The following is a 24,400-nucleotide window of genomic DNA, read 5'->3' as shown; positions in this document are numbered from 1 at the left end:
CTTTTAAAAAATGCTTAATCTTAATGGAAATAATGGCCATCTAAATTGATTATGATTCTGCTGATTAAAAAAATATAATAATTCAAAGCATTGTATGTCATTGATATATCTATATATATCAAATATTGCCAAAAGCATGGAAAAAACAGATTTGTGTAACCTTAGGCAGCCAGTTATTATTTATTTATTCATTATTTAAAGGGGAACTATTATGCCCTTTTTCAAAAGATGTAAAATAAATCTCTGATGTCCCCAGTGTGTGTATGTGAGTTAACTCAAAATACTTTACAGATATTTTTTTTACGGCTTATTAAAATTGCCACTTTTATGGTATGAGATTTAGGGCAGAGCTTCAAGAGCTCAAGCTCGGGCAATACCGGTGCTAGCCTTTGCAAATACACACTCCACTATTAGTACAAGCCTGTTATCTTTACAGAGAATGCAATCAGTCTAAAAGTCAGTCATCTGATTTTACTGTGCATAAAAAAATGCACTTTATGAATTACACCAACAGGAGCACGGCACAATAAAAAAATAACTCATGGTGCCATCGCATATCTATTGCAAACTTTTTAAGACCCACTTGTGATTATGAACTCGACTAATTCCAGTGGTCGACTTCACATTGCTTTCATATGCAATTTTAACTCCTACTTTACAGACACTGCTTTTTACTTATGGGGATTAAAAAAAAAGGAGTGGGTGGATTTTTATCATTATAGGGTGGCTATGTACACACTGCCAAAACACATTTATGTCCAAGCAACATGTGAAAGTGAATTTTGCATAATAGTTCCACTTTAATTAACTTTTGTTTACTGTAGGAAAAGCTGAATCCTACAGAAGAAATGTACTTTCTGAAAACACTCCTGTTTCTGGTGGTCATTTATGAAACGTGTTCCTCTGAACATAGAGGGCTGTTTTAAAGGAACATAAATATGGACTGAGTGATAACAGAGGATAACAGATTTCCCTCAGCCTCTATGAGAGCACCAGTCGTTGTGATCTTTATTGGAAGGCGATGAGGAACTCAAAAGCTCGCAACTCTATCGTTCTCTATGGGGCTGAGTGACTGATGGCTCCTTTTGTGCAGGGTGTTTTTCCAACCGCCTGTACTTTAAGGCTAATCTCAGAGACCTCAGGAAGGAGCAGGGAAGTGTATGTGGCATAATGGTTAGAGAGTTTGACTCATAACCCTAAGGTTGTGGGTTCGAGTCTCGGGCTGGCAATACCACGACTGAGGTGGCCTTGAGCAAGGCACCGAACCCCCAACTGCTCCCCAGGCGCTACAGCATAAATGGCTGCCCACTGCTCTGGGTGTGTGTTCACGGTGTGTGTGTGCACTCTGGATGGGTTAAATGCAGAGCACAAATTCTGAGTATGGGTTACCACACTTGGCTGTATGTCACGTCACCTATGTGTGTACATCCACATGTGTACACCAGCATGGCATGCACTTTTTGTGCATTTATTAGAGTATGAGCATGTCTGTAATGTGAAAGGTGCAGAAAGAAGCATGTTTAGACATACTGTGGTGTGTATAAAACACTGTGTTGGTGTGTGAGAGGACTATGGCTGGATGCATTCTGAAGTGTGTCCTTGCAGACAGGGTTTTCCTCAAGGATGAGCAGGCCTCTGTCAGGGTCAGACAGAATGGTACCCTTGGGCCCGTGGATGGATATCATTCTTCACAGAACATGGCCATGAGCAGCTTTCAGATCTGTACGTGTTAGTGAATGCTTTTAGGCTTCAGTAGTTATATATTGAAGTAGAAGTGCACAGGATGTTACAATATGAGAAGAGAAAACTACTATTGTGGAATACCTCAAATACCAGATATTTCAGGATTCTTGATACCCGTTTTGACAACAAAGGCAAATCCTTTATTAACCTGCTGAAAAAAAAGAAACCGCTTAAACCAGACAAAACCATTTTGCTGGTCTTCCATTACTAATTTTTCTCTTTGTTCTCTTACAGGTAGAAGATGCTATGCTTATGTTTGATAAAACTACGAACAGACATAGAGGTAAGAGCCCATTTGTTTTGTGTGTGTATCTGTTTTTGCCTTTGCATGTGTGTGTAATGTTGTTAGGAATGTCCATCAGTTACACTGTGCTATTAGTTGTGTATGTCACAGTTGCACTCTGAAAACAGTAGAGTGTGAGTTTTCTGTAGCAGTAGAGGAGCTCTTGTGCCGTGTGTTACATTATAGCATTATATCTTCAAGGACGTTTCATTTGAGCCCTGAAGGTCAAGGCTAATATGGTCCAATAAAAGAGAAACGATTTCCACTGTAGCCAATCCATCGACTCTATTTGATTAGTCCGACATTTACCATTGGCTGCGCAGGGTGGAATGTTTCTCGGTCATGTTCACTCACTCCTGCAGGCTTGAGAGCAATGTACAATATCTTCAGACTTATGATATTCTGAATTTGAGGTTATTGCTCACCTGACTGATGTTTCTGTGACTATTTTTGAGACTTTTTCTTTCCTGGGAAAGAATGAGCCTTGGTACAAGGATTTGGGGTGATATTTTGTTCCTTGTAGTTGTGATTGAATGATCAAGTAATGTGTTTGATGGAGTAAACGAGAGGAGAAAGGAGTTTAAGAGGAAACATGGGGATGTAAAATACATAGATCGAATGGGAAATAATGCAAAAAGAAGAGAAATGGAAATTAGAAATGAGGAGTGGGGAGGAGAAATTGTTGAGGGTGGAAGAGAAATGAGGGAGGAGAAGAGATGAAGAGTACTAGAAGGTACGGGAAATGAGTGAAAGTGAAAGTCATGACATTTGCCAAGTATGGTAACCCATACTCAGAATTCTGCCTTTAACCCATCCAAGTGCATTCACACAGCAGTGAGAAGGGAACACACATACCGTGAACACACACCAAGAGCAGGGGGCAGCTATTTTTTCCAGTACACTGGGAGCAATTGAGGGTTCAGTGCCTTGTTCAAATCCAAATCTCTAACCATTAGGCCACTGGTGCCCCTACAAGAAATGAGAAGAGAAATAAAGGGAAGAAAGGAGGGGAGGCGAGAGGAAATACAGGAAGAGGGAATGAGAAATGAGGTACGGGAAAAGAAGTGAGGGGAGGAGGATCAAATAAAGGGAGAAGAGATGAATAGCATAAAGGAGAGAAAAGGGGAGGAGAGAAGAAAAATTGAGAGAGGAAATGAGGTGGAAAAAGAAATGAGGAGAGGAGGAGAAATAAAGGGAAGAGAGAATACAAATTAGATTGAAGGAGGAAAAAAGATGAGGAGAGGAGAAATGGGTAGAGGGAATGAGAGAAGAGGAGAGAGGGGAAGAAACTAAGGGAACTAGAGAATAAAAATGAGAAGAGACGTAAAGAAAGATGAGAGGAGGTCTTTTGGTCAGAGTGGGCCGTCGACTTTATCCAGCTGTGATCCCCGTCTCTCTGTGTGGATTTAGCAGCAAGGTCTCTCATGAGGACATTAGAAAGGTGAGTGCAGCTTTAACAGACAGCCTGAGAGAGAGAGCAGAGCGGACGAGAAGAGAATGAGACCGCAGACGCACAGAGAAACGAGCTGAGAAATATGCTACCGTGTTCACAGGTATAGCATCCTCTGTAGTGGCCTGAAAGCCACCGGAGAGATTCTTAGCCTTGAGAGGCCTTTGTGTGGGCTGAATGAAGAGGCTGAGGAGCAGCGCTGTGTCTTTTATGCTGCATAAGTGGCTTTCAGAGCTCACAGGTGGGCAGGTTGTGGAAATGAAGTGGACGGTATTAAACTTTCAACCTGAGATTTGCTTTTGAATCTATATCGGTCATATTTTAAAGGTGAGCGTGCGTGCATGTCTGTGTTAGGAAGGTGTGTGGATATGCATTGCCTTCCGCTTTTTCTCTTTCTCTCTCTCATTCACACGCCCCCCCCCACCCCCCACCAAGGACTTCCTGTCCTCCTTGGCGTTGTGACGCTCTAGTCTGTGACATCGTCAGAACAGCCTGAAAAGTCACAGTGATCTTTCTTCCTTTTTGCACGATTAGCAGCTAAGCTTTTTTTAATCTACTTCACAACCTCGAGTCAAAAACAGTTTGCAGGTGATCGCAAATCGTCCGTGTCGCCCAAACCGAGCTTTTCTAAATGTCAAGTTGGCCTATGATCCAAAAAAGACAAGCATTTTCTTTTGTAAATGGAGATCAGAGTATGTAACAAATACACTTGCTGAACTTTGATCCACACTTTCTTCTGTTCCTCTATTTTGCCTGTCCCTGATGCCCCTGCCTGGGCACTCATTCTCTCTCTTATAAATACTCCCATAGGGCATAGTGTCTGTATCTATGGGAACGAAGGAAGCGGAGAGGGTTCGGAGGAGCCAGTGCTCCCTGGAGAGCCCAAACTGTGTTTGAGAGAACAGGCAGGTCAGAGTGAAGGTTGAGAGCATCTGTTTAGCACTAGCTTTGGCCCCTAGTGGGAAAGAAATGCTATTATTCTCAAACCATTGTGGATGTAGCAAAGAGCAGCGAGGTCGGAAATGAGACTCTCTGCCATTAAACGCACCGCTGGTAAACACCAAGTGCCAAACAATGTCGTAGACGACCAGCCATTTCCATTAAAGTCCTTGCATGCTATTCAAAGAGATGCCCCACAATAGCACATCAACAATAGCAGCTTGCAGATGTGTTTCGCTTTTGTTTACTTGCCGGTTGGAATATGTGCAATTGTCTTTTTGTTTATCCGTGTCCTCCTTGTTAATTTTTTCTCTCTCAAATGGTATCTTCAGCTAAATGAGGAGCCGTGGGGTCAGCGGTTTTAATAGTCTCACAGCAATTACTTTATAAGGCTGAAGCTTCCAACGAAATGAAGTGGTCAACTGGACAGTAATAGCAAGGCAGAGAGACATTTAAAATAGTTTTTGAAGATTAATGTTTAAATTAATGTGTTTTCTTTCCTCCTGAAAGAAACCTCTGGCTGAAAGAGGAAAGTAGTAGCAGTTAAAATATTTCTTGTAAATCTCAATGTAATCAAATTAAATATTAAACCAAAGCTATTTGCCACTGCCAGGGCATTAATGTTTTTAGAGAAAATATTTAATAGTTTGTTATAGATAAACAAGTAATGTTTCGAGTCCTGAGCCTCGATCACAACATTACAACAGGCACCTTTCAAGGAGAGACTGGTGTGTGAGGGATGTGGGAGAATAAGGGTGTATCATACTAGGCAATCTTAACCTTGCCCGAGCGCGTCTGACCCCCAAAGCCTGGTTCGTTTGACTAGTGTGATCGCCCCGTGCCATGGTTCATTTAGCCGGTTCATTTATATATATACTGTGTGTGTGTGTGTGTGTATATATATATAGTTACATTTAATTCTCTCTCTGATTAAACTAGCCCTTTCAATTTGCCTAAAAAGGAACTACAACATAGAGAGATTATGTTGGAAGAAAGCACAATGTGTTAAACACAAAATAAAAAGACAATCACATTACTTCCTGTTTCCTCCACTGCAGCACAAGACAATCTCACACGCTGATGTTTTTTACTGTCATCTTCACGACTGTATGACTGCAGTAGCACACACACACACACACACATGCACGTGAGAGAGAGAGAACTGCTAGTGTATGTCAGAGGACAGAAGTAAAGACAGACAGTCTTTAATCTGCTGCAGTCTGTCTGTCTTCACACCCCCTGCAAGACTATTCAACACTGTCCTTCAGCTCTGAGGTGACAAACACGCGGCAGCTAAAAGACACTCTCTATTTATCCTGCTCTCCTTCTCCCATGAAAAGGGCGTTAGCCATGCCAAACTGGGAGGACAACAGCCAAGGTCTTAGATTCAGAGAGAGCAAGTGAGAATGATTGCGGTGGAGATCGAGCTGTTTGGTGGAAGAAATGGTCAATAAAGCCTGTCCTTTTTTTCCGCTTTTTTCCCCTCCCTCTGTCTGGAAAGGCTTATGGCCCATATACACATTAATACTCCATCAGGGCATATTTCAGTCTCCTCATCTTTTATCTGTTCTCTTTCTGCCCGTCTGTCTCTCTCTCCCTTTCTGCTGCTTTTTTCTTCTCTCGCTGAACAAGTCTCAAGTGGATATGCTACGTCTGCGCTTCACAAAATGAGAAACAAAGTCTGTGCTGCGCTAGACTTCCGGAGACTGATTTTATACACCTTAGCACAATTGTGCTCTGATAATCTCAGCACTGAACATTCATCGTTCTGACTGTACAGACACTTCCTAAACACTAGGCAGCTGTGTATTGGAGATGTGTGGGATAGAGAGTAATGATCAATGCAAATATATATGGCCAGTAGTGCTAATTTCGTTAAGGGAAAGTGTAACAAAAAATGTTTGTTGACAAGCTTTTTTACCGAGACTAAGACAAGATGATGATGAGATGACAACAAGGTCAATAAACCGTAACTGTGATTATATCAACGTACAGTATTGTTGATGAAAACGACATGGCTAAAAAGTATCTAATATAATACAAATGTTAATGTTATAAAAATCAAGAGTTCAAATTTGCACATATTTACTGTTAAAACATTTTTGTTTTCGTTATTGCAGGTTTAATTTATAGATTAATAGCCTTTAATAAATTAGTACACTAGATGAGGAGAAAATATACTGTACCATATGTATGAGTCCACATTCTACTTAATTGTGCTTATTGGTGAAAGTGCAATACCGGAAAGGTAAAGATAAATGTCTCAAATGACAACAAACTTAGATAATAATTTTGAGCATTTTTAAAAATATCAGTTTATCTGTTATGCACCATGACAAAAGTATGACAAAGTTTTCATTGACTAAAACTAGACTAAAATGTTAAGACATTTAATCGACTAAAACTTGACTAAACAAAAACAGGACTAAATATGATAGTAAGTACATTTTGCACCAGGACTAAGACTAATTTAAAAGACTAAGAGTAAATTAAATATGGCTGACAAAATGACATTTAGTCACTTTAATATCCAGCAAAATATTTAGACACTAAAAGAATAAGAATTCTGTCCTCATTAACTAATCTTCATGCTGATATACTTCTTTGGCTGTTATTATTTATTTATTTATTAAAAGTAACAACTTGAATGCAGTCCATATTACCCATATCTTCGCCTCCATAACCACCAATAATGTTATGAACAGCATGTTTTGTTTTCACACAATTTTTGTTTAAATCAGATACTTGTGCAAATCCCTACTCAATACTATAATTACAAGGATAGTTGCTTGACTGATTTGAATTTGTACGTCAGGTGACATTCCCAGATCTGACAGAATAAAAGAGTTTTAAATGGACGCGATAATAAAAGTGGAAGCTCTTCAATGGTGGATGGCTTTTTCTGGCGTGGAATATTGCTGGCGTGGCATTTCGAGAGAGGTTCATTACGGTTGTTGCCAACTAACGATGCCCCTCATTGTCATTTAATAGGCTGTGCAAACAGATGTGTCCCTCCAAAATCAAATGTTTGTCTTTCTACATAGCTGACCGAAGCACTGTGTTGTCTCGTTGTGTTTGTGTGCTTGAGAGTGTTTGCTCATGATAATGCCAGTTTTCTGTCTCATGTGCATGCGTGCATTCAGAGATATGTTGTTATGTTGGCTTATCCATGTTTTTGCACGTGTAAGTACCAAAAAAGACACAGTTTGACATATTTCACATCCCACAAGTAGATTTCTGCTTTTGTTAATATTTCATCCTCAGATAATAATAAATGATATGATGAAATGGGCTGAAAGAGTGGTTATGTTCAACACATAAAGAGACAGAGTGTGTTTTTACAGATCAATATGAAATGATAAAAACTTCACAATCAAGGTTAGTCAAATCGCTCCAGCATTTTTTCCCTTTGATCTTTGTTCCCGGTGAAAATTTATCTTGGTTGATTTTATGTCTCGTTTCCAAACACACGGAACGAGTGATTTCATGAACACACTCAAAACACTGTGCATTCAGTCAGATGAACTCATGCCACTTTTCATCTGCAGCTTTGAAGCAGATCTTGATAGCTTAATGATCTGCAAACATACCTCACTTTTAATAAATTCTATAAAACACACATTTGGAGTGTGTGTTTGCAGTCTGCTGCTCAAGCTGGCAGATAGCAGTCCACAACAAAAAAAATATTTTTTAATGGCAGTTATAATGGCAGTTGTCCACTTACTATCTTGGCTTTTTTATATGTTATTATATACTTGAATTTCTTTTGGCTTAATTGTGATATAGAGTATACATTTCTGTATTTTCTGTTTCTATTTGGATTATATATATGTACTGATAGCCTGAATGCACTGTAAATTGCTTTGGATAAAAGCGTCTGCTAAATGCATAAATGTAATATATATAATTTTTTTTTACATCTTGCCCAATGTAGTCCAAAGCCATGTAGGCTATGCTATTTAAACTGTGTATCATTATAAACGGTATTGCCTCATACCATATCACTTATACAAAAATATATGTATCAATATATCATACAAACTCAATATACTGCACAGCCCTACCGCCACTTACATTGAACCTTTGTTATTTGTTTTGTATTTAATCCAGAACAATCCTTTAGGAATACCTACAACAGTTATGCTTTACAGCTAAAAACACTTAGCAGCATTTGTACATTTGTGACAACAGCCCTCATCTACTTGTCCACTTTTTTGTTATTGATCAGGATGACAAAAAGATCCAAACCCTGAAGAACTCATCAATCACGGTCCATTTGCAAACAGCAGTCGAGGAGGCTTAACTGCAATATTCAGATGCTGTTTACTCCAACGGCTGAGTGATGATTAGCTACATCCCTGATTGAGCCTGAAGAGGGCTGGCAGGCTCAGATCAGCTGGATGGTGATTGGTAGATGGAGATGACTAGGAAGTTGGAAGTTTATTTGTTTATTTATTTATATATTCAGACAGTCTGTGAGAGAGAGAGAACACAAAACCCTTCAGTCTCTGTTCTCCTCTGAACAGTCAGGGCTTGATTCACCACAACATTGTGAAACGTTTTAGCGGCTGACAAGAAGCTGCTTGTCAAACGTTCCATATAATTTTGACACACTTAAAAGCATTTAGAGTTTAAAGTGTTTACATGCACAATTTTATATCAGTTATGCTGAATCCGGGCAAGCACGTTAAACTATGTTCTTTTATCGGATGAACCGTTTATTTACCAGTTTTATTTACACCTTTAGATTATGCTGCAGTCTAAATCTGTTCATTCTCTCTTTTAGGAGCTTACAGGAACTGATAAATATTGTACAGTTTCATACCACTGATTTATCCCCATTGTCACTCTGAATCGGTGTTCTCTGCACCAATCAATACTGCTACGGGCTGTGTGTGTGTGTGGATGGCACTATAGAAGGACGTTTTCTAAAATGATCAGGGACATCCTGTGAATCAGCTGTACTTAATCTCTCCCGATCACTTCTGTGCTGCGTACGCTTTCTGCTGACTGTTTCGGAAGTGTGGCAATAATATAGAGCCGAGTGTGTAAACAGTGTAAGTACTGTTGATCCGCAGAAGGTCCTTTAAAGCCCACAAAGGTTAGCCCAGTTTGCTTTGGCCTTTTGCAACATAATGGCAGCAGTTTCCACTGGTTTCACGTACGGCACAGGCTTCCCATCAGAGATCCCGGAGTAAACCTAATTAGATATACCTTCACCTTTCTCGGCCTGATTTCAAAAGGGGGCTGCACCATTGTCTTCCATTAGCGATTAATATCCTTTCTCCTTGTAGATATCTTTACCAGATATTAGTGTTTAGCACAGAATGTCATCGAAATATCATAGTTAATCATACACATTTTCTCAGCACCACGTTTAATTGGAGCTGCTCTAATCACTGTGAGGAGGAAATTATATGTTCAGTTTTCAAGGGAATGACAAAGGCTTGAAGATTCATAGATGCATTAGATGGATATAACGGGGTGTTTCTGCAACTGCAGGTACTTTTATGTCCTGTTTTTTATGATTAAAGTGTAATCTCCACTACAGAATGTTTGCAACAAAGTGCATAATATGAAATGTGGTGGAAATATTCATATCAGTTTCTGGACATATTAGTAAACTTACTAGTTAACTAGTCCGGATATGAAAAATATTTATTTTAAGTCCACATAGCCCAAAGTGACACTATTTGAAGAAACACCAAACATTGTATGTAAGCATAGCAGTGAGGATTTACACTTAATATTTTCAGCAATCTGAACTGGTTCCGTTCACACAATTGTCAGTCACATTTCAGAGATAGATGAACAAATTCAGATCATTTGTCCTCCAATAGGCTTGCTCCTCTGTAAATGCTGGAAGGTTCATAAAGCCTCTGTGGTATTGTGACTGGCAGCGGGTTTGCTGCAGGTGTGCCAGGGGTTCAAAGGGGCTGAAGAATGGCCCTTTGAAGTGGCTGAAGTTCATGCGTTGACCTTTAGCAGCCCAGTGTCGGACTCCCTGGAAGCCGAGAGAATGACTACATAAGCAGGCACACCGCTGACAGAGTGGACCGATGTGGCGGCATTTACAGTTCTGAATTCACAGAGCCTTGTTAAAGACATAAAGAGATTAAAAAGAAAGAATGAGTCACTTTCTGAATGAGTTTCTCTAACCTTCAGCAGGCCATTATGAGCTAGCCATCATCCCAAAAAGTCCCTTCGGAAGGTGATTCTTCAAGTTATACGTGGGTATTATAATGCTCTGCCTAACATCATATCAATGTGAGAGCTGAGAATCATTCAGGATTATTTCAGGCTCTTATGTAAGGAAGAACAAAACTTATTGAGAAGCAGCTATCTGCCATCTTTCTCTAGAGAAATTTACAGCCATCTATAAAATGTGAAACCCAAAAAATATATAATTTCCATTTTCCCATAATCCCTCTTATCACCTAAAGTTATGTTAGTTGTACTGAGACATAAAAAATATGCTTTAAAGCCAGATACCAGTTAGACATTAGCCAGGATGGATGGATAGTCATTCAGCAACCAACTGGCTGATTAGAAATTGTCTAATAATTATGCATTGAATGCAGACATGTTCTTAGATTCAGACTGCATTATTTTTTATTTTATATATTTATTTATTTTAGATGATGTCCTATTCATCTAGGTTATTTTGGGTCTACATATTACATCACTGGACCCCTTTCGTTGTATAGACCAAAAACATCGTTTTTCAGGTTTGAAACAACATGGAGGCCAGTAAACGATGACAGAATTTTCATTTTTGTTTGAACTGTTCCTTTTAAGACTAATTGTTCAGACAAGGACTACTTGAATATGATATGTAATTTTGCATATCCCTAACAGCAATGTAGACCGTTTTTATATATATAAAAAATGTCAGTGGAGGACAGCCTGCTGTGAGTCTCAGGGATTTGATTCCACGTGGGCCACAGCAGCGCCTGTCTCTGAGTTATATGTCATTGTGTATGGAATTACGCAATCGCTGACCTTTTAATGCTGCTGGCTCCTCAATTTATGACCTCTTCAAACACAGCTCTCAGAAACAGCTACCCCAGCGCGAGTCCAGTGTACAGCGAACACACAGCGCACCATATCAGCATTCATGGAGTCCTGAACACATTCTTTTCCAGAGGTTAAGCACTGCAGGGGATTGGCAAGCGTGCTCGGAAAGGAGAAAGAGGAAACACACCATCTCCAACACGGGAAAGTGTTTTAGTGAGTGTGTGCTATTGTGTTATATGCCTCGCTCAGATAACGTCAGCAATATTATGCAGGGCCCATCTGCGAGAGGGGGGTGCAAGACAGATTGTTATGTTTTACTTCATGTATGTTGTGTTTCTTATAATAAAGTGGTTTCTTGCTTTCTTCTTCCATTTGTTTTGTATTGAAAGCTCTCGTAAATCACCAGGTGGCATTAGTGGATTAACAGTTGCTACATTGTTATCCTGCCGAAGTGGTTCTTTCTCATTTAGGATCGATAATGTACCCATGTGTCATATAACTTGCTTTGCGTTGTGCAGAACTCGCTGTGTTTAGGCGATTTATTAGCTCCGAAGTGAAAAATAGTAATTTTCATAACAACGTACATGAAAGGAATCATTTAATTAGTAATTTGAATGAGGCTTTGTAAGAAATTATCACAACTGCTGTGAACTGCCGCCCTTAGTTTGATTGGAAATTAATCGTGTAGATTGTTGCCGGTAAACCAAACACCTTTTTAGCTGTGAAAAAAAAAAAAAATTGTTTTATACCTTTATACCAATGTTAAGCTTTTAGTGACGTATGTGGCATAATTCTGGTCCCTCCTGCAGTGTAAGTATAAGGGATTTTGCAGCACATTGTATAATCCAAATGATCATTAATCAGATCACGTAGAAAAGTAATCTTTGCGCAAGTCAAATGAAAGGTTACTGCATGCAATACACCCCTCAAAAAAAATAAAAATAAAAACATGGTTATTGTAATACACTTAAAATGGAAGTAAAGTGGCTATATTTGTGCAAATTCTTTCTTAAAGTTTATAAAAAATGTTATATGAATGAATTAATAAAATTTTTATTCTATTTTAGCTGAAACATAACCTAAATCATAGGTTTTAGCATCAGAGTTGTCTTGGTAGATTAACTTGTTTTTTGTCGCCCTTACAACATGCATACATTTCTGTGTTTGAAATGTTGTGATCAGTCTCTTTCAGCTTAACATTGTTCATGAAACTTGTGTATTTTAATGTTTAATGCGTTACACCATATACGTTCGTTGCACTGTAAGAACCTTACTGTAACCATAATTTTGTTTTAAAATTAGTTTTATTAAAAAAAGGGGGGGAAAATGAGGCACAAGTCAAAATGATCAATTAATCAATATTTAGCCACAAATGCTGTCAGTAGAGCTTTAGTGTCTTAATGTGGAGTTAGAACAGGACAAACATTAGGACAAACGTGGAATGTGCTTTTATTCATTGTGTGCTGCTTTTTTCTTTCCACTAGTCCCTGTGATGCCTCAGAGTGCCATTCACAAATGGGGGACTGATAAATGTATAGTGTGCAATTATCATTAATTATCATTAACTGAGCAGTGCAACCCTAAGCTCAGAGATGTTAAGAACATGGATCTGTGATGCACCCCAAGTTGACGAATAGTGCCCCTGAAAATTGTAGCTATACGCGCCTCCATGTTGAGAAGTCATCAGAGAAATTAAGAGAATGTGGGTGTTCTCGACTAAAGGCTAAATTGTTTTCATTAGCGCAAACAAGTAAAGCGACAGTTTTTATCAAAATGACAAAAAGAAGGAAATGTGAACAGTAGTTTTTTTAGTAGCCACATCATGTTATCCCCCATGAGCCTTTCACTCTAAGTACTTTCACTAACCTGCAATAAACTTCTCAATCTCCCCAGAATATCCCCCTGATTGACACCACTGACCTTTGGTTTCGGGCATTTGCAGAGCGAAAACAGCCCATCCCCCTGGTGATTGGCTGGCATGTTTGTGATTGCCTTTAGCTGATTGGCAGGCGGCGTGATTGGCAGGGGGTCTCCGGCTGGCGGCGCAGGGGGAGTCAGGGAGCAGCTGCAGAGGCGGGCTGGTCTCTTGGATGTGAAAATGGTTTTGATAAATAATAAAACAGTGGTAATAACCAGCTGCTTTTAGGGTCACGTGACCTTCCGCCACAACCGCCATGCAAATAATGACTTTACAACAACCTGATTGGTTCATGCATTATTAAACCCACCCCCCACCTTGCCTAACTCCACCCGCTAATGGCGCCACAGGTGTTCTCACATGGCACGCAAATATCATCCTCTTTCATTTGCTTTGTATGCTTTCTTTTTAATCCCGTCTCTCACTCGGCATGGCCCTCAATTTCCCTGTGGAAATAAAGGGCTGGTTATTGTATCCACCGGAGGCAGCTTCCCTCGGACTGTGTGCTATCATGATTTTTCTTGTGTGGCTAATGAGGTTGTGTGTGTGTTTTTAGAAGGAAGGCAAGCAAGAAAGAAAGCCGTATTGACTCTGTATACTTCCCTGGATGCTTGCTTCCAATATGATCCATTGACACTTAGTGTGACTGCGCAGTATGGATTTTGCTGTGGCAGTTCATACTCACCACTTCTCCGCATCGATCTTTTTATCCTCACTATCTGTGTGTATAGTAGATGACTTTACACTGACAATAGAAAGGAGAAAGGAACAAAGCTTAGCACCTATGCAGTCGTTCTCCTTTCACGGATGGATTGCACATAAACGTGCTGCAAAGGCCCTCTATTTCTGCCTGTGAACTCTGTGAAGAGCCTGATATGGATTGATACGCTGTTTTTTATATAAATGTATAATCACTGGATGGAGCAGTGGACTAGAGGTTAGTGCACATGCTTCGGGCCTGTTGAGCCTTGGTGCTCATGTCGGCAATGTAGGTTTGAACCAACTTGCATCATGACCTTATTCAGTGTGCATTTCTATTTGCTATTACTATTCTATTTATGATGTTCTGGTCTATAGATATGGTTCAGGTTCTTTTTTTGCAATAGTTTTTTTTTTCAGATTGCTTAGAGAAGTAACAGCATAGCTCTCCCTCCACAATCTGTGTGTTTTGTGGTTAGGGGTGCAGGATGGGATGCACAGGAAAGTATAATAGTTAGGCTTAGGCATACATTCAAATCAAGTATGACAAAGTGACTGCAGACTGTATCCGCTTTCTTTTTAGTGGTGGAATGCTGTGAGATTTTTGAATAGGTTAGGGTCAATTGACGTCTAGAGACAACATGAAACCTGGTGAAAATTACACCGTAAATAAACACTGATTGGTGTTAGAAAGAGATTTTCAAGTGAAGAATAAGACTGAAGAATGGAGAACTTGTGTTTAGCTGATAGTTATTTTTATGTTATGGCAAATGACCACTATGATTCAAAAATGTTACATGCTTCAAATTTTAAGTTTAAGAACTTTCATTTGAAGAATGTGAACATTACAGCAGAATGTATAAAACGTACAATGTACTGCACATTAGGAATGATTTGCATTTTGAAATACTTTTTAAAGAAGAACTAAAACGGTGCATCTCAAATCTATATCGTACCAGTTCGAGTGGTTTTTGGGAATGCTCTGTATAGAGTTGAGGCTTTCTCTTGTGCTTCCTAAGTGTCTTTTCATTAGAATGTGTTGGCTGAAGATGTGTGCAGAGGGTTTGTTCTGGAGGAAATCTCTGTTTAAAGAGGACGTTGTGAGGTCCTAGTGCACCACTGCAATCTCTCATAACAAAGAGACCAGCTGAGGCTTAAAAAAAAAACCAACAACCTGAAATCTCTCTCTCACACACACACACACACACATTCCCACTTTAACCCCTCAGCCCTCTCTTTCCCTCTTCAGACGTGTTGTACCTGTCTCCCTCCATCCGACTCCATCTCTCCCTCTGTGTCTCGCCACACTTTTTCCCCAGTACCCCCCTCCCCCCCTCTTTTCTCCATGGTTTTTGTCAGAAGAATGTGACAGGTCCCGAAGGAGAAAGCCAGGGAACAGTACGGCACAAGACAGTCCTCTGGCGTTCCACAGCCTCGGCACTTTGTGTTTGAGATGTTCAATCAAAATGCTAATGGCTCTTGCAACGAGGGAACGATATTATTGTTCCACTAATTGATAAGAGAAGGAAAATGGAAGGGCCTCATGTTGCCGGTCTTTGCTGCCACATACCGCAGCTCAGACGCTCTGTTTTAATTACAATTACACAAATGAAAGGGAACAAATTGATCCAACAAACAAACAGGTTGCTATTGCTCCCCTTTGTGTAGTAAACACTATACATTATTTAGTCATTTCATGCATTATTTATTCCATACCTCACTCAACATTCAACGTCGAGATCCTATGGAAATATGTTGACATGTTTAATGAATCCACTTAAAAACCACACCCCCAACTTTTTGGGAAATAATATATATATATATATATATTTTTTTTAAAGAGTATTGTTTGGATGCAGTGAAAAAAAATAGTAAAGTAAATTGATAGACTAAATTCTGATTTGATGAGACATGTTTGCCATCCTTTAATGATTTTAAACTTTATAATTCATAGTGATTATACTCATGAACACTATGATAACTGTAATGTATAATCAAGCTAAATAAACTTTTCAGATTCCTACACCTGATTTTTGAAACCTAATTGTGTCTTGAGATGGACAAAACACCTTCAGTTCTCTTCCAGTCAGTGAACCTTGACACTCGAGCAGAGATTTTTTTGTTTAGTTTTTTTGTGACCATTAAGTTAAAACAAAGCAATTCCCTTGGTGTTGCCTGTCTACTCCGAAACATCGGCCACCCATTCTAGTTGGAATATTGATATGCTTTTTTTTCTCTGTGAGGTGTCTAAGTATAGCCAGGGGCTGAACCTTTTCCATGAATCTTTGTAGGGGTCACGAGAGAGAGAGACATTTCACTGTCTGTAGACATATCAGGGCTCCATGCTCTTCTGGGTGGCATAGAAAGGGCAATTAATAGTCTATCCAGTTATGTCTTTCTGTTGGGGTGTCTGTCAAATAGAAGTGATGCTCCTGTCCACAGCGTTCCTTGGAGATGTGGTCTGACTTAAGTTGTCAACACATTTATGTGTTAGAGAGTGAATAAACTGCATATACTACAAAACGACGTTTTCACAGTTGGCTAGTATCTATATGTGTGTGTGTAACCCTAACCCTACATATGCATATACATAATACATATATAACACTATTTAAACTTTGTTATGTGTATTTACATCGCATTTCATGTTTTTTTTCATGTTTAAACTTAAAAAAAAAGTATCAATATTTTATTATTATATTTATTTGACGTTTTTATTTTATTTTTTATAATAATAATTTTAGATATTTGTTTTACATGTTATTTCTTTCTCTCTTTCCAGCCTATGTACTTGTCACTAGTTTATGTATGTATGTCCTGGGACCACTTGAAACAGTGTGTGTGTGTTCGTGTGAAGGGGTTCGCGTAATCGCATCACATTTGCCTCACGGCAACTCAGCAAGTCACCATGTTTAAACAGCCATCTTCATAACAGCGTGAGGAGAGGGAAGACCTGTTGAAAGAAGCCTTTGGAAATGTGTGCTAAAAATGTCAATACTAAGGGGAGAAATTAGCTCAAACATGCCTTTAGGTTAAAGAGGAGGCCGACAGAAAAGAAGAAGAAGAAGAAAAAGGTTTCATCAGACTCTAATCAAGCAGTAAACAACACAGGCTCACAAAATGAATCCGACTGACTCGGGCAGGGTATTTTTCTGCTTTTTAAAAGCTGCCTAGTACAGGTGCACAAGGTTAATGAGAACAACTCTCCTAGGTGGCACTCGCCAGAGGGAAGCAACACAATATGAGAGAGAATGGGAGACTGAGACCACTCTGACACAGCTAGAAATGAGCAGTTGAGAGAGTTTTTACTAAATTCTGTTTGAGAGGTGCCAGACTCGGGGGTGAGGGTATCTGGGAAATGCCTGCTGCTATTTTATTGTGCATTTGACAGCTGCAGGCTGCAACGTGCTGGTCCTTCAGCCTGTGGGGGCGTAATTGGTTCTGCGCCGGCCACGTCGCCCCATTCGGCGGGTAGTTTGGTAGGATTACGCCCAAGCGAGGGCTTTGAGTCGTGTGCGCCAGAGATACAGCAGCGTCTGGCGGTGGTCAGCTTGAAAAAGGCTGAGCAGGAGACGGAGGTGGTCGACCTGGACTTTTCTCACAGCTTGTCCATTTTCTTCAGCCTTTCTGACAGATAAGCTCACAGAGAGAGCGATAGAGAGCGAAAGAATGAATAAGAGAAGGAGAGAGAGGAAAATGGGCTCTTTCAGCCTTTAGATTTCATTTCAGTAGGCTTTATCTCTTCAGAACAATGCCAATGGAAAAGCTTATCAGGAGCGGTCTGAAGCACAAAGGCCCCACAGTAATGTGCGCTGATCACCACACACATACAAGCACCCATGTATAGACACACACACCTTTTATTTGCGTGCTCTGACATGGCCTGTTAAGAGTATTTACTTGTTGTGATCGCATTATTTTTCACAGCTGTAATGGTGGCCCACAACCTCGGCATGGTACGGAGATGGAAAGGGTGTATTTTTCCAATCACTGTGGTTCCTTTTCCTGTGTGTTTATTATCAATGACAAAGCCAGTGTCAGGAATGCCCCCACTCGCGACCGGTTTAGTTTGTTTATAAATAAATTGATAAATAATCATTGTCTAACCTGATGAAAAATATGAATTTAATGTTATCCACATTATATTTCATACTGTGAACTTTATAATGATACATACATGCATCATTATGCAAAAACATGAGCAGAGTTCTCTGCATGATGGACCCACGACTAGCAGATCAACGCGCCACTTAATTTCTCTCCAATACGGTAGGAAATCTAATTAAACGAAATGTGGATGATGTTAACCGTGACAAGATGATTGACAGGGTAGTTTAAACAGTGACAGAGTGCACGTAACTAAGCAACAAGCAGCTATGATGTAGTAGTATGTCCCAAAGCTTGCCTACTATTCTTCTTCATGCTCAAAAGTATGTACTTTTTCTTCACAAAAAGAGTACATACTTTTAGGGCATAGTGTAAGTAGGGGAAATGGGAGGCAGCGTAAGTGTGTTGAACTTGTGAACCTAATCAGTGAATGAATCGTTCTGTTTAACTGATTTGTTCACAAATTAGACTCATTTATTGACAAGTCAAATTTGGTTAGATTAATTAGCGACCTGAATTAAGCCACTGACAAATTGGATTGATTTGTTCTTGAATCAGACTGATTAAATTATAAATCAGAGTGTATAAAACACTATACTATAAAATATATATTTTTTAATATTATTATTAATATTATTATTACAGTATAATAATTATTATAGTTAAATATAATTATTATAATCGGCAGAATATATACAGTGATTTTGACACAACATAAGGATGTTTTTTCTTGATCAAATATGTTCTTTTTTTTTTTTAGCTGTATCTTCTCCTGTGTGACAACTTTTGGTGCTTGTTCTCATACATCTGATCCAGAAGCGCAGTTCTAACACTTTTCCTTAAAGTCACATAGAAAGCCTCAGCAGCTAATTTCTTCATCTGCAGGAACATTTCACAGCGGCGACAGGCTAAGCATAAGATTACTTGGCTTGTTTTCACTCTGTCACGACTAGCTGGTAAATAATCACCATATCTGTATATGAAATAGTCTTTAAGGTGTTCACCAGGCCTTTATTCGTGAAGTGTCACTTTCAATAAAGAGAAGAATAATGTATTATGCTCAGAGATACCCCTCGCATCCACACCTCCTCCCTCGTCGAGCGGCCGGAGAAGCAGCCTGCTGCTGCCGCTTTGAGGAAGATTAATGGGAGGTGAGCTTCTGAGGTGAGAATTCAGCCTGAGAAGGAATAAGATAAACACATTCTGCTTTTTTGATGCTGGTTTAAGGCCGTAATGACACTTGAATGAATGGCACATATTCAAAGCACACCAACCATTATTAGCTAGGCGAGGCTAGCCATGACGACATGTATTGAAAATCTCAGAGATATGTGGAAATCAAAATGAATGGTGTTGTGTATAATAAACACCCTTATTGGGGAAAAAATGCTGTTTATTTGTTCTTCGTGTGCTTGCACTAAAAAGGGCTGGGTTAAAGAATATCCCAGAATGCAACGCCGTGTTCCTGTTCAAAGAATACGATGGCTTGAAGAGATGCGACACTCCTCATCACTCTTAGGCTGATGAAGATGTCCCGGCGCTGAGTGACAACGCTTTGCGGTTGCCATGGCAACAAAGGCATGCTGAAAGGCAGCAACCGCTGCTAATGAAGGGCCTCGTTAACAGGCATGCAGATAAGAGCTCCTTTAGCTCTAAAACAATCCTGAAACAATCAGAGGGAGAGGGGAAGAGAGAGCTGCGGGTGGTGGAGGGTGACGGAGAGGAAGAATCGTGATTGCGTGTGCTCTTATCGAAGGGAAGAGAAACATTATTGTTTTGCAATCACAATTGCCAGTATTGTTTATATTTGACATCTCATGACGTGGATGCTGTATTTGACTGGCTTACATTGCTTTTTTTCCAAACCTAATGAGGTTCCGAGCTGAAATGGACCCTTTAAGTGACCGATTTGGAAAACAGGCAGCAATTTGCTATTGATTTCAATAGCATCTGACATTAACATCATCTTAAGCTGATGGTGTTATAATCTAATAAAAACACATGGCACATGATTCTTGTGTAAAATAGAATTTTTTTGTGTGTCTGACTGAACTATTTTTATATGTACTTATATTTCTCTTGCTTTTTTCTGTAAGTAACAGGCAAAGCCTGAACTCTAATACAAGAGACTAAACTGGTCACTCATGGTTTCCCACTTCGCAACACTGAGCCACTCCACTGTCTTTCAGGACCAGCTACCTGTTTCGGCTTTGTTCTTAAAAGCCCAGGCAATGGTCTTTGACTTTGTAGTGGATTAGAGTACTTCAGTACTAAGGAGAGGAGAAGACTTTTCTGAGATGTAAAAAAAGCTGTAACAGTTTCCTCCAGGTTTCTTTTCTCTTTCAGAAATGGATGGGACTCTTTAAGCACCTTAAGGTTTCGATTCAGTCCGTAATAATGCGAATACAAAAAGATTCCAAGTCATAGGAATTTTTCATTTTACAGCAAACAAAGTTAATATGGCTCAGGCTTATAGGCTTATTATACATATTGTTATTATTAAAAATATATATAATTTTAAAATATTCATATATATTTGTATTCATATATTCACACACACACACACACACACACACACACGCACACACATATATATATATATATATATATATATATATATATATATATATGTGTGTGTGTGTGTGTGTGTGTGTGTGTGTGTGTGTGTGTGTGTGTGTGTGTGTGTGTGTGTGTGTATATATATATATGTATGTATGTATTTGTATTTATGTATGTGTGTGTAAAATTAGAGAAGCAACATAATATCGGTTTTAACTGAAAGTGCTGCTCCTCTCAGCCACTCGCAGAACAGAGCATTCGCAGAGAAAGTGGTGCGTGCGCAGCGGGAAAGAGAGACCTCACCCGGCAGTACCGGTGAGTCACAGAAACTAAGGGCAAACCCTAAAGATTTGTCAGCATTTGCTTAGAAAAAAAAGCTGCTAAATTAGCAACACTGTTTAACTATGGGTCAAACAGAAAATGTGCGCTGCATTGATATAATTAGTGCCGTTAAAATGGATGTGTTAATGCGTTATTGTGTTAATTTTGACAGCCTTAATATATATATATATATATATATATATATATATATATATATATATATATATATATATATATATATATATATATATATATATGTTAATTTATTTATAAAAAAGTTTTTGAGTTACAAATGCCCCCCCCCCCCCCTTCTTAAAATGATGTCAGTACTCAAAAAAGTGCTTAATAATTTTCCCCTACCATTTATTATGTGATTATTTCCACAGTCATGGTAAAACTGGCTGTTAAACATTGACAACACAAGACCACTTTTCAGCTACTATCAGTAAGGATTATTGATGTTCATAAGCTATCAGCTTTTGAGGTATCATTTAATAAATGATAAGCAGAATTAAAGGATGCCCACACACTTTAATGGGAATGTGAACAGATATGATCATGTTAGACAGCAGCTGAAAAGAGAAGCTCTAGAGTGCTTTAGTAATCAAAGAGCTCTGAGAGAGAGTGATGCACAGGAAGAGATCACGGTCAGCTGCTGCTTCACTGGCGGGGGGGGGGGGGGGGGGCATGTTAAAATCTATGGGAAAAATACTGAAAGTGTCTCAGGATCCTTTCACATCTTTTACACCAAACACCTGCTCAACCATGAGGAACGACAAATCCATATGTATGGCAACATGAGCATAGATAATGGAAATATGTATGTTTTTTTTTTATTTTTATGTAATGAATGTTCCTTTTGCTCACCAAGACTGCATTTACCTGATCAAAATAGTAATTTTGTGAAATATTAATACAATTTAAAATAACTTTTTGTAATAATTAATTTTGACATGTTATTTATTCCTATGCAGGGCTTGACATTAACACCCGCCAACCTGCCAAATGCGGGTGGATTTTGCTCGTGGCGGGTAACACAGTGACTCCAACTAGCTACTTTGGCGGGTTGAATAATTGTAGTGTTTTTAAAAGGCATCTGAAATGAGCCATATTGCAGTGTGACACTACAACTCCCATGTGTATTACATGCACACTAGTGATGCACGGGTACGGGGTTTTGATTCTGAACTGATCCTGTGCTAATGTTATGATCTCTGCCTACTGGAACGCTGTCTCGTTTTAATTTAAAACAACAAATTAAAACAAGAACAAAGAGTCTCTCTTGCTCCGACCATGCACTATAATATCGTGTATCGCCAATCTGATCTGATTTGTAAAATGACCATATCGCCTAACACTACAACATATATGGATTTTTTTTAATTTATTTTTTTATGACCCACCCGGCAATTAAAGTGACAATTTACCCACCCCAACCTGACCAACCGGGTAACCCGCGGGTTATGAGACGACCCGCGCATCACTAATGCGCAGTGTTGCCTTGCGTTTGCATGCTAGCGACAGAAATGAAGAGACCGCTAGCTGTCCTGCAGGAGTTACGTCGTTGGACGGTGGAGCTATGTGGCGGCATATAAAAGGTGTAACAAAACCCGGTGAACAGACAACACACAAGAGAAAACCTGACGATGAAACCAAAAAGGAAGAAGAGTCAAAGGAAAACAAAAGACTTTTCAACGAAAAGTGGAAGTTAGGTCGAGAATGGCTGGTATATGAATATGAGAGTATATTCACAACAACAAAAATGTGGCTAGTACAAATGCTGTGTGGCTAGTAACTTTGGAAAACCACTAGCCACACTGGCTAGTGAGCAAAAAAGTTAATGTCAAGCCCTGTTCATATGATATATTTTATTTGGGTTAATATATAAATAATAATATAAGAAGCCTTGAGTGTGTTTTGTGATGGGGGGGTGACAAATATCAAAACTCCATTTCCTTCCTGCTTGTACTTCTAAAGGAGTATTAAAGGAAATTGTAGGGAGAATATGTACAATGATCTGTTTAACCTCCAGCTGCTCTTGGACGGCTTCTTGACTCCACCAGCTTGTGAGGCGTAAGTAGATTTCTGACAAGATATAAATCAAATTATATAAATGATAGCCAGTGACATTTTCCCGTGAGCGAATCCCTTACGTTTGCGAGAGACAGACAGACAAAGGAATATCTTTCAGGAATGCCTTATTTCTTTATCAGTCTGGGCTGTGGGGCCAGAAAAAGAAAGAGAGGATTGGCAGACCACACGCAAAAGAGATCTGCCTTCTTGTTCAGTGACTGATCGTGTAGAGAGGATGAGCAATACTTCAGCTTTGTGAAATAGATCAGTCTTCGATGTCAGATCGAAGCTTCATTCATTCATCCACCTAATGTGCAACAAATTCAAATTATTTTGTTTACCAGTGTATTTATATGTTCATTTACTTAAAACAAATATGAATAAAATGAAAGTGATTTAATTATCTGTTTTTATTTTTTGTACTTTTGTGTCCTTCATTCATCTAATGCAAAACAAATGAGGATAAAATTTTTCTTTGTTCTCGTTTATTAATTCATTCACTCATTCATTGACTCATAACAAGTGCATTTTGACCAATCATGTGCTCATTAATTCCTCCAGTGACCTCATGCCTTTTTGCAGTGTAGCTTTGGAAATGGAGGCAGAGATGGAAAAAGAGAGATGGAGAGGAAGGGCAAAAGTATGAAAGCGTAGACATGTTATGATGGACGCTGATGCATCATTAGTCCGCCCGCCCCGGCTGTGTACCGCCAGACGGCCAATTTCTCCTTCAGCCACACTGCATTAGAGCATGACCCTCGGGATTACGTCCACTGGATCCTCTATTTCAGCCAGCGCCACGCTATCTGCAATAGATTATTTAGCATCAGCTTTCAGATACATTAAACCTTGTTAAAAGCAGCTTCGTGGCGAAGGATTACAAGGACATGATAACAGGGAGGGCTATCTCTTAATGAAGGAGTAATTTGCTCCCTGCTCTCTCCAGACCCCCTTCAGGATACACTGTGAAGGGAACAGTGGGTGGAAGTGGAGAGGGCAGAACTGCTCTCTGTGAGAGCTTCCCAGGGGCTGTGTGGAGAGGCTCTTACGCCCTTACAAATACCCAGAGATGCTGCTAATGCGTGTCCACTTGCATGCCATCAAAAAATCTGAATCACGGCCCCACCTCTCTGAGGCTTTGAGCTTGCTTTTCTCTCTTGTACTGTACTGTAATCTCTCTCTTACTCTCTTTCTCTTTTTCTATCGGTCATGATTCTGTATCCGTCCTCTTAAAAGTGTTGGTGAGTTGTTTATTAAGTATATATGTTGATGTTTTATATTTCCTGGTTCT

The 24,400-nt window shown here is 39.4% G+C and overlaps 1 protein-coding gene across 8 annotated transcripts in view; it reads left to right on the top strand.

The window, feature by feature from the left end:
• The window catches only part of LOC113058571 (RNA-binding protein Musashi homolog 2), a 167,798-nt gene that overhangs the window by 61,609 nt on the left and 81,789 nt on the right, over positions 1 to 24,400 (top strand). For all 8 annotated transcript variants that reach the window (XM_026226587.1, XM_026226584.1, XM_026226586.1 and 5 more), the window contains exon 2: positions 1,978 to 2,026. In XM_026226587.1, coding sequence (XP_026082372.1) covers positions 1,978 to 2,026 — 49 coding nt within the window. The remainder of the gene's footprint in view (positions 1 to 1,977; positions 2,027 to 24,400) is intronic.

This window comes from Carassius auratus, chromosome 40, assembly GCF_003368295.1.
Source record: "Carassius auratus strain Wakin chromosome 40, ASM336829v1, whole genome shotgun sequence".
Taxonomy (NCBI): domain Eukaryota; kingdom Metazoa; phylum Chordata; class Actinopteri; order Cypriniformes; family Cyprinidae; genus Carassius; species Carassius auratus.
This window is presented reverse-complemented; position numbering and strand designations above follow the sequence as displayed.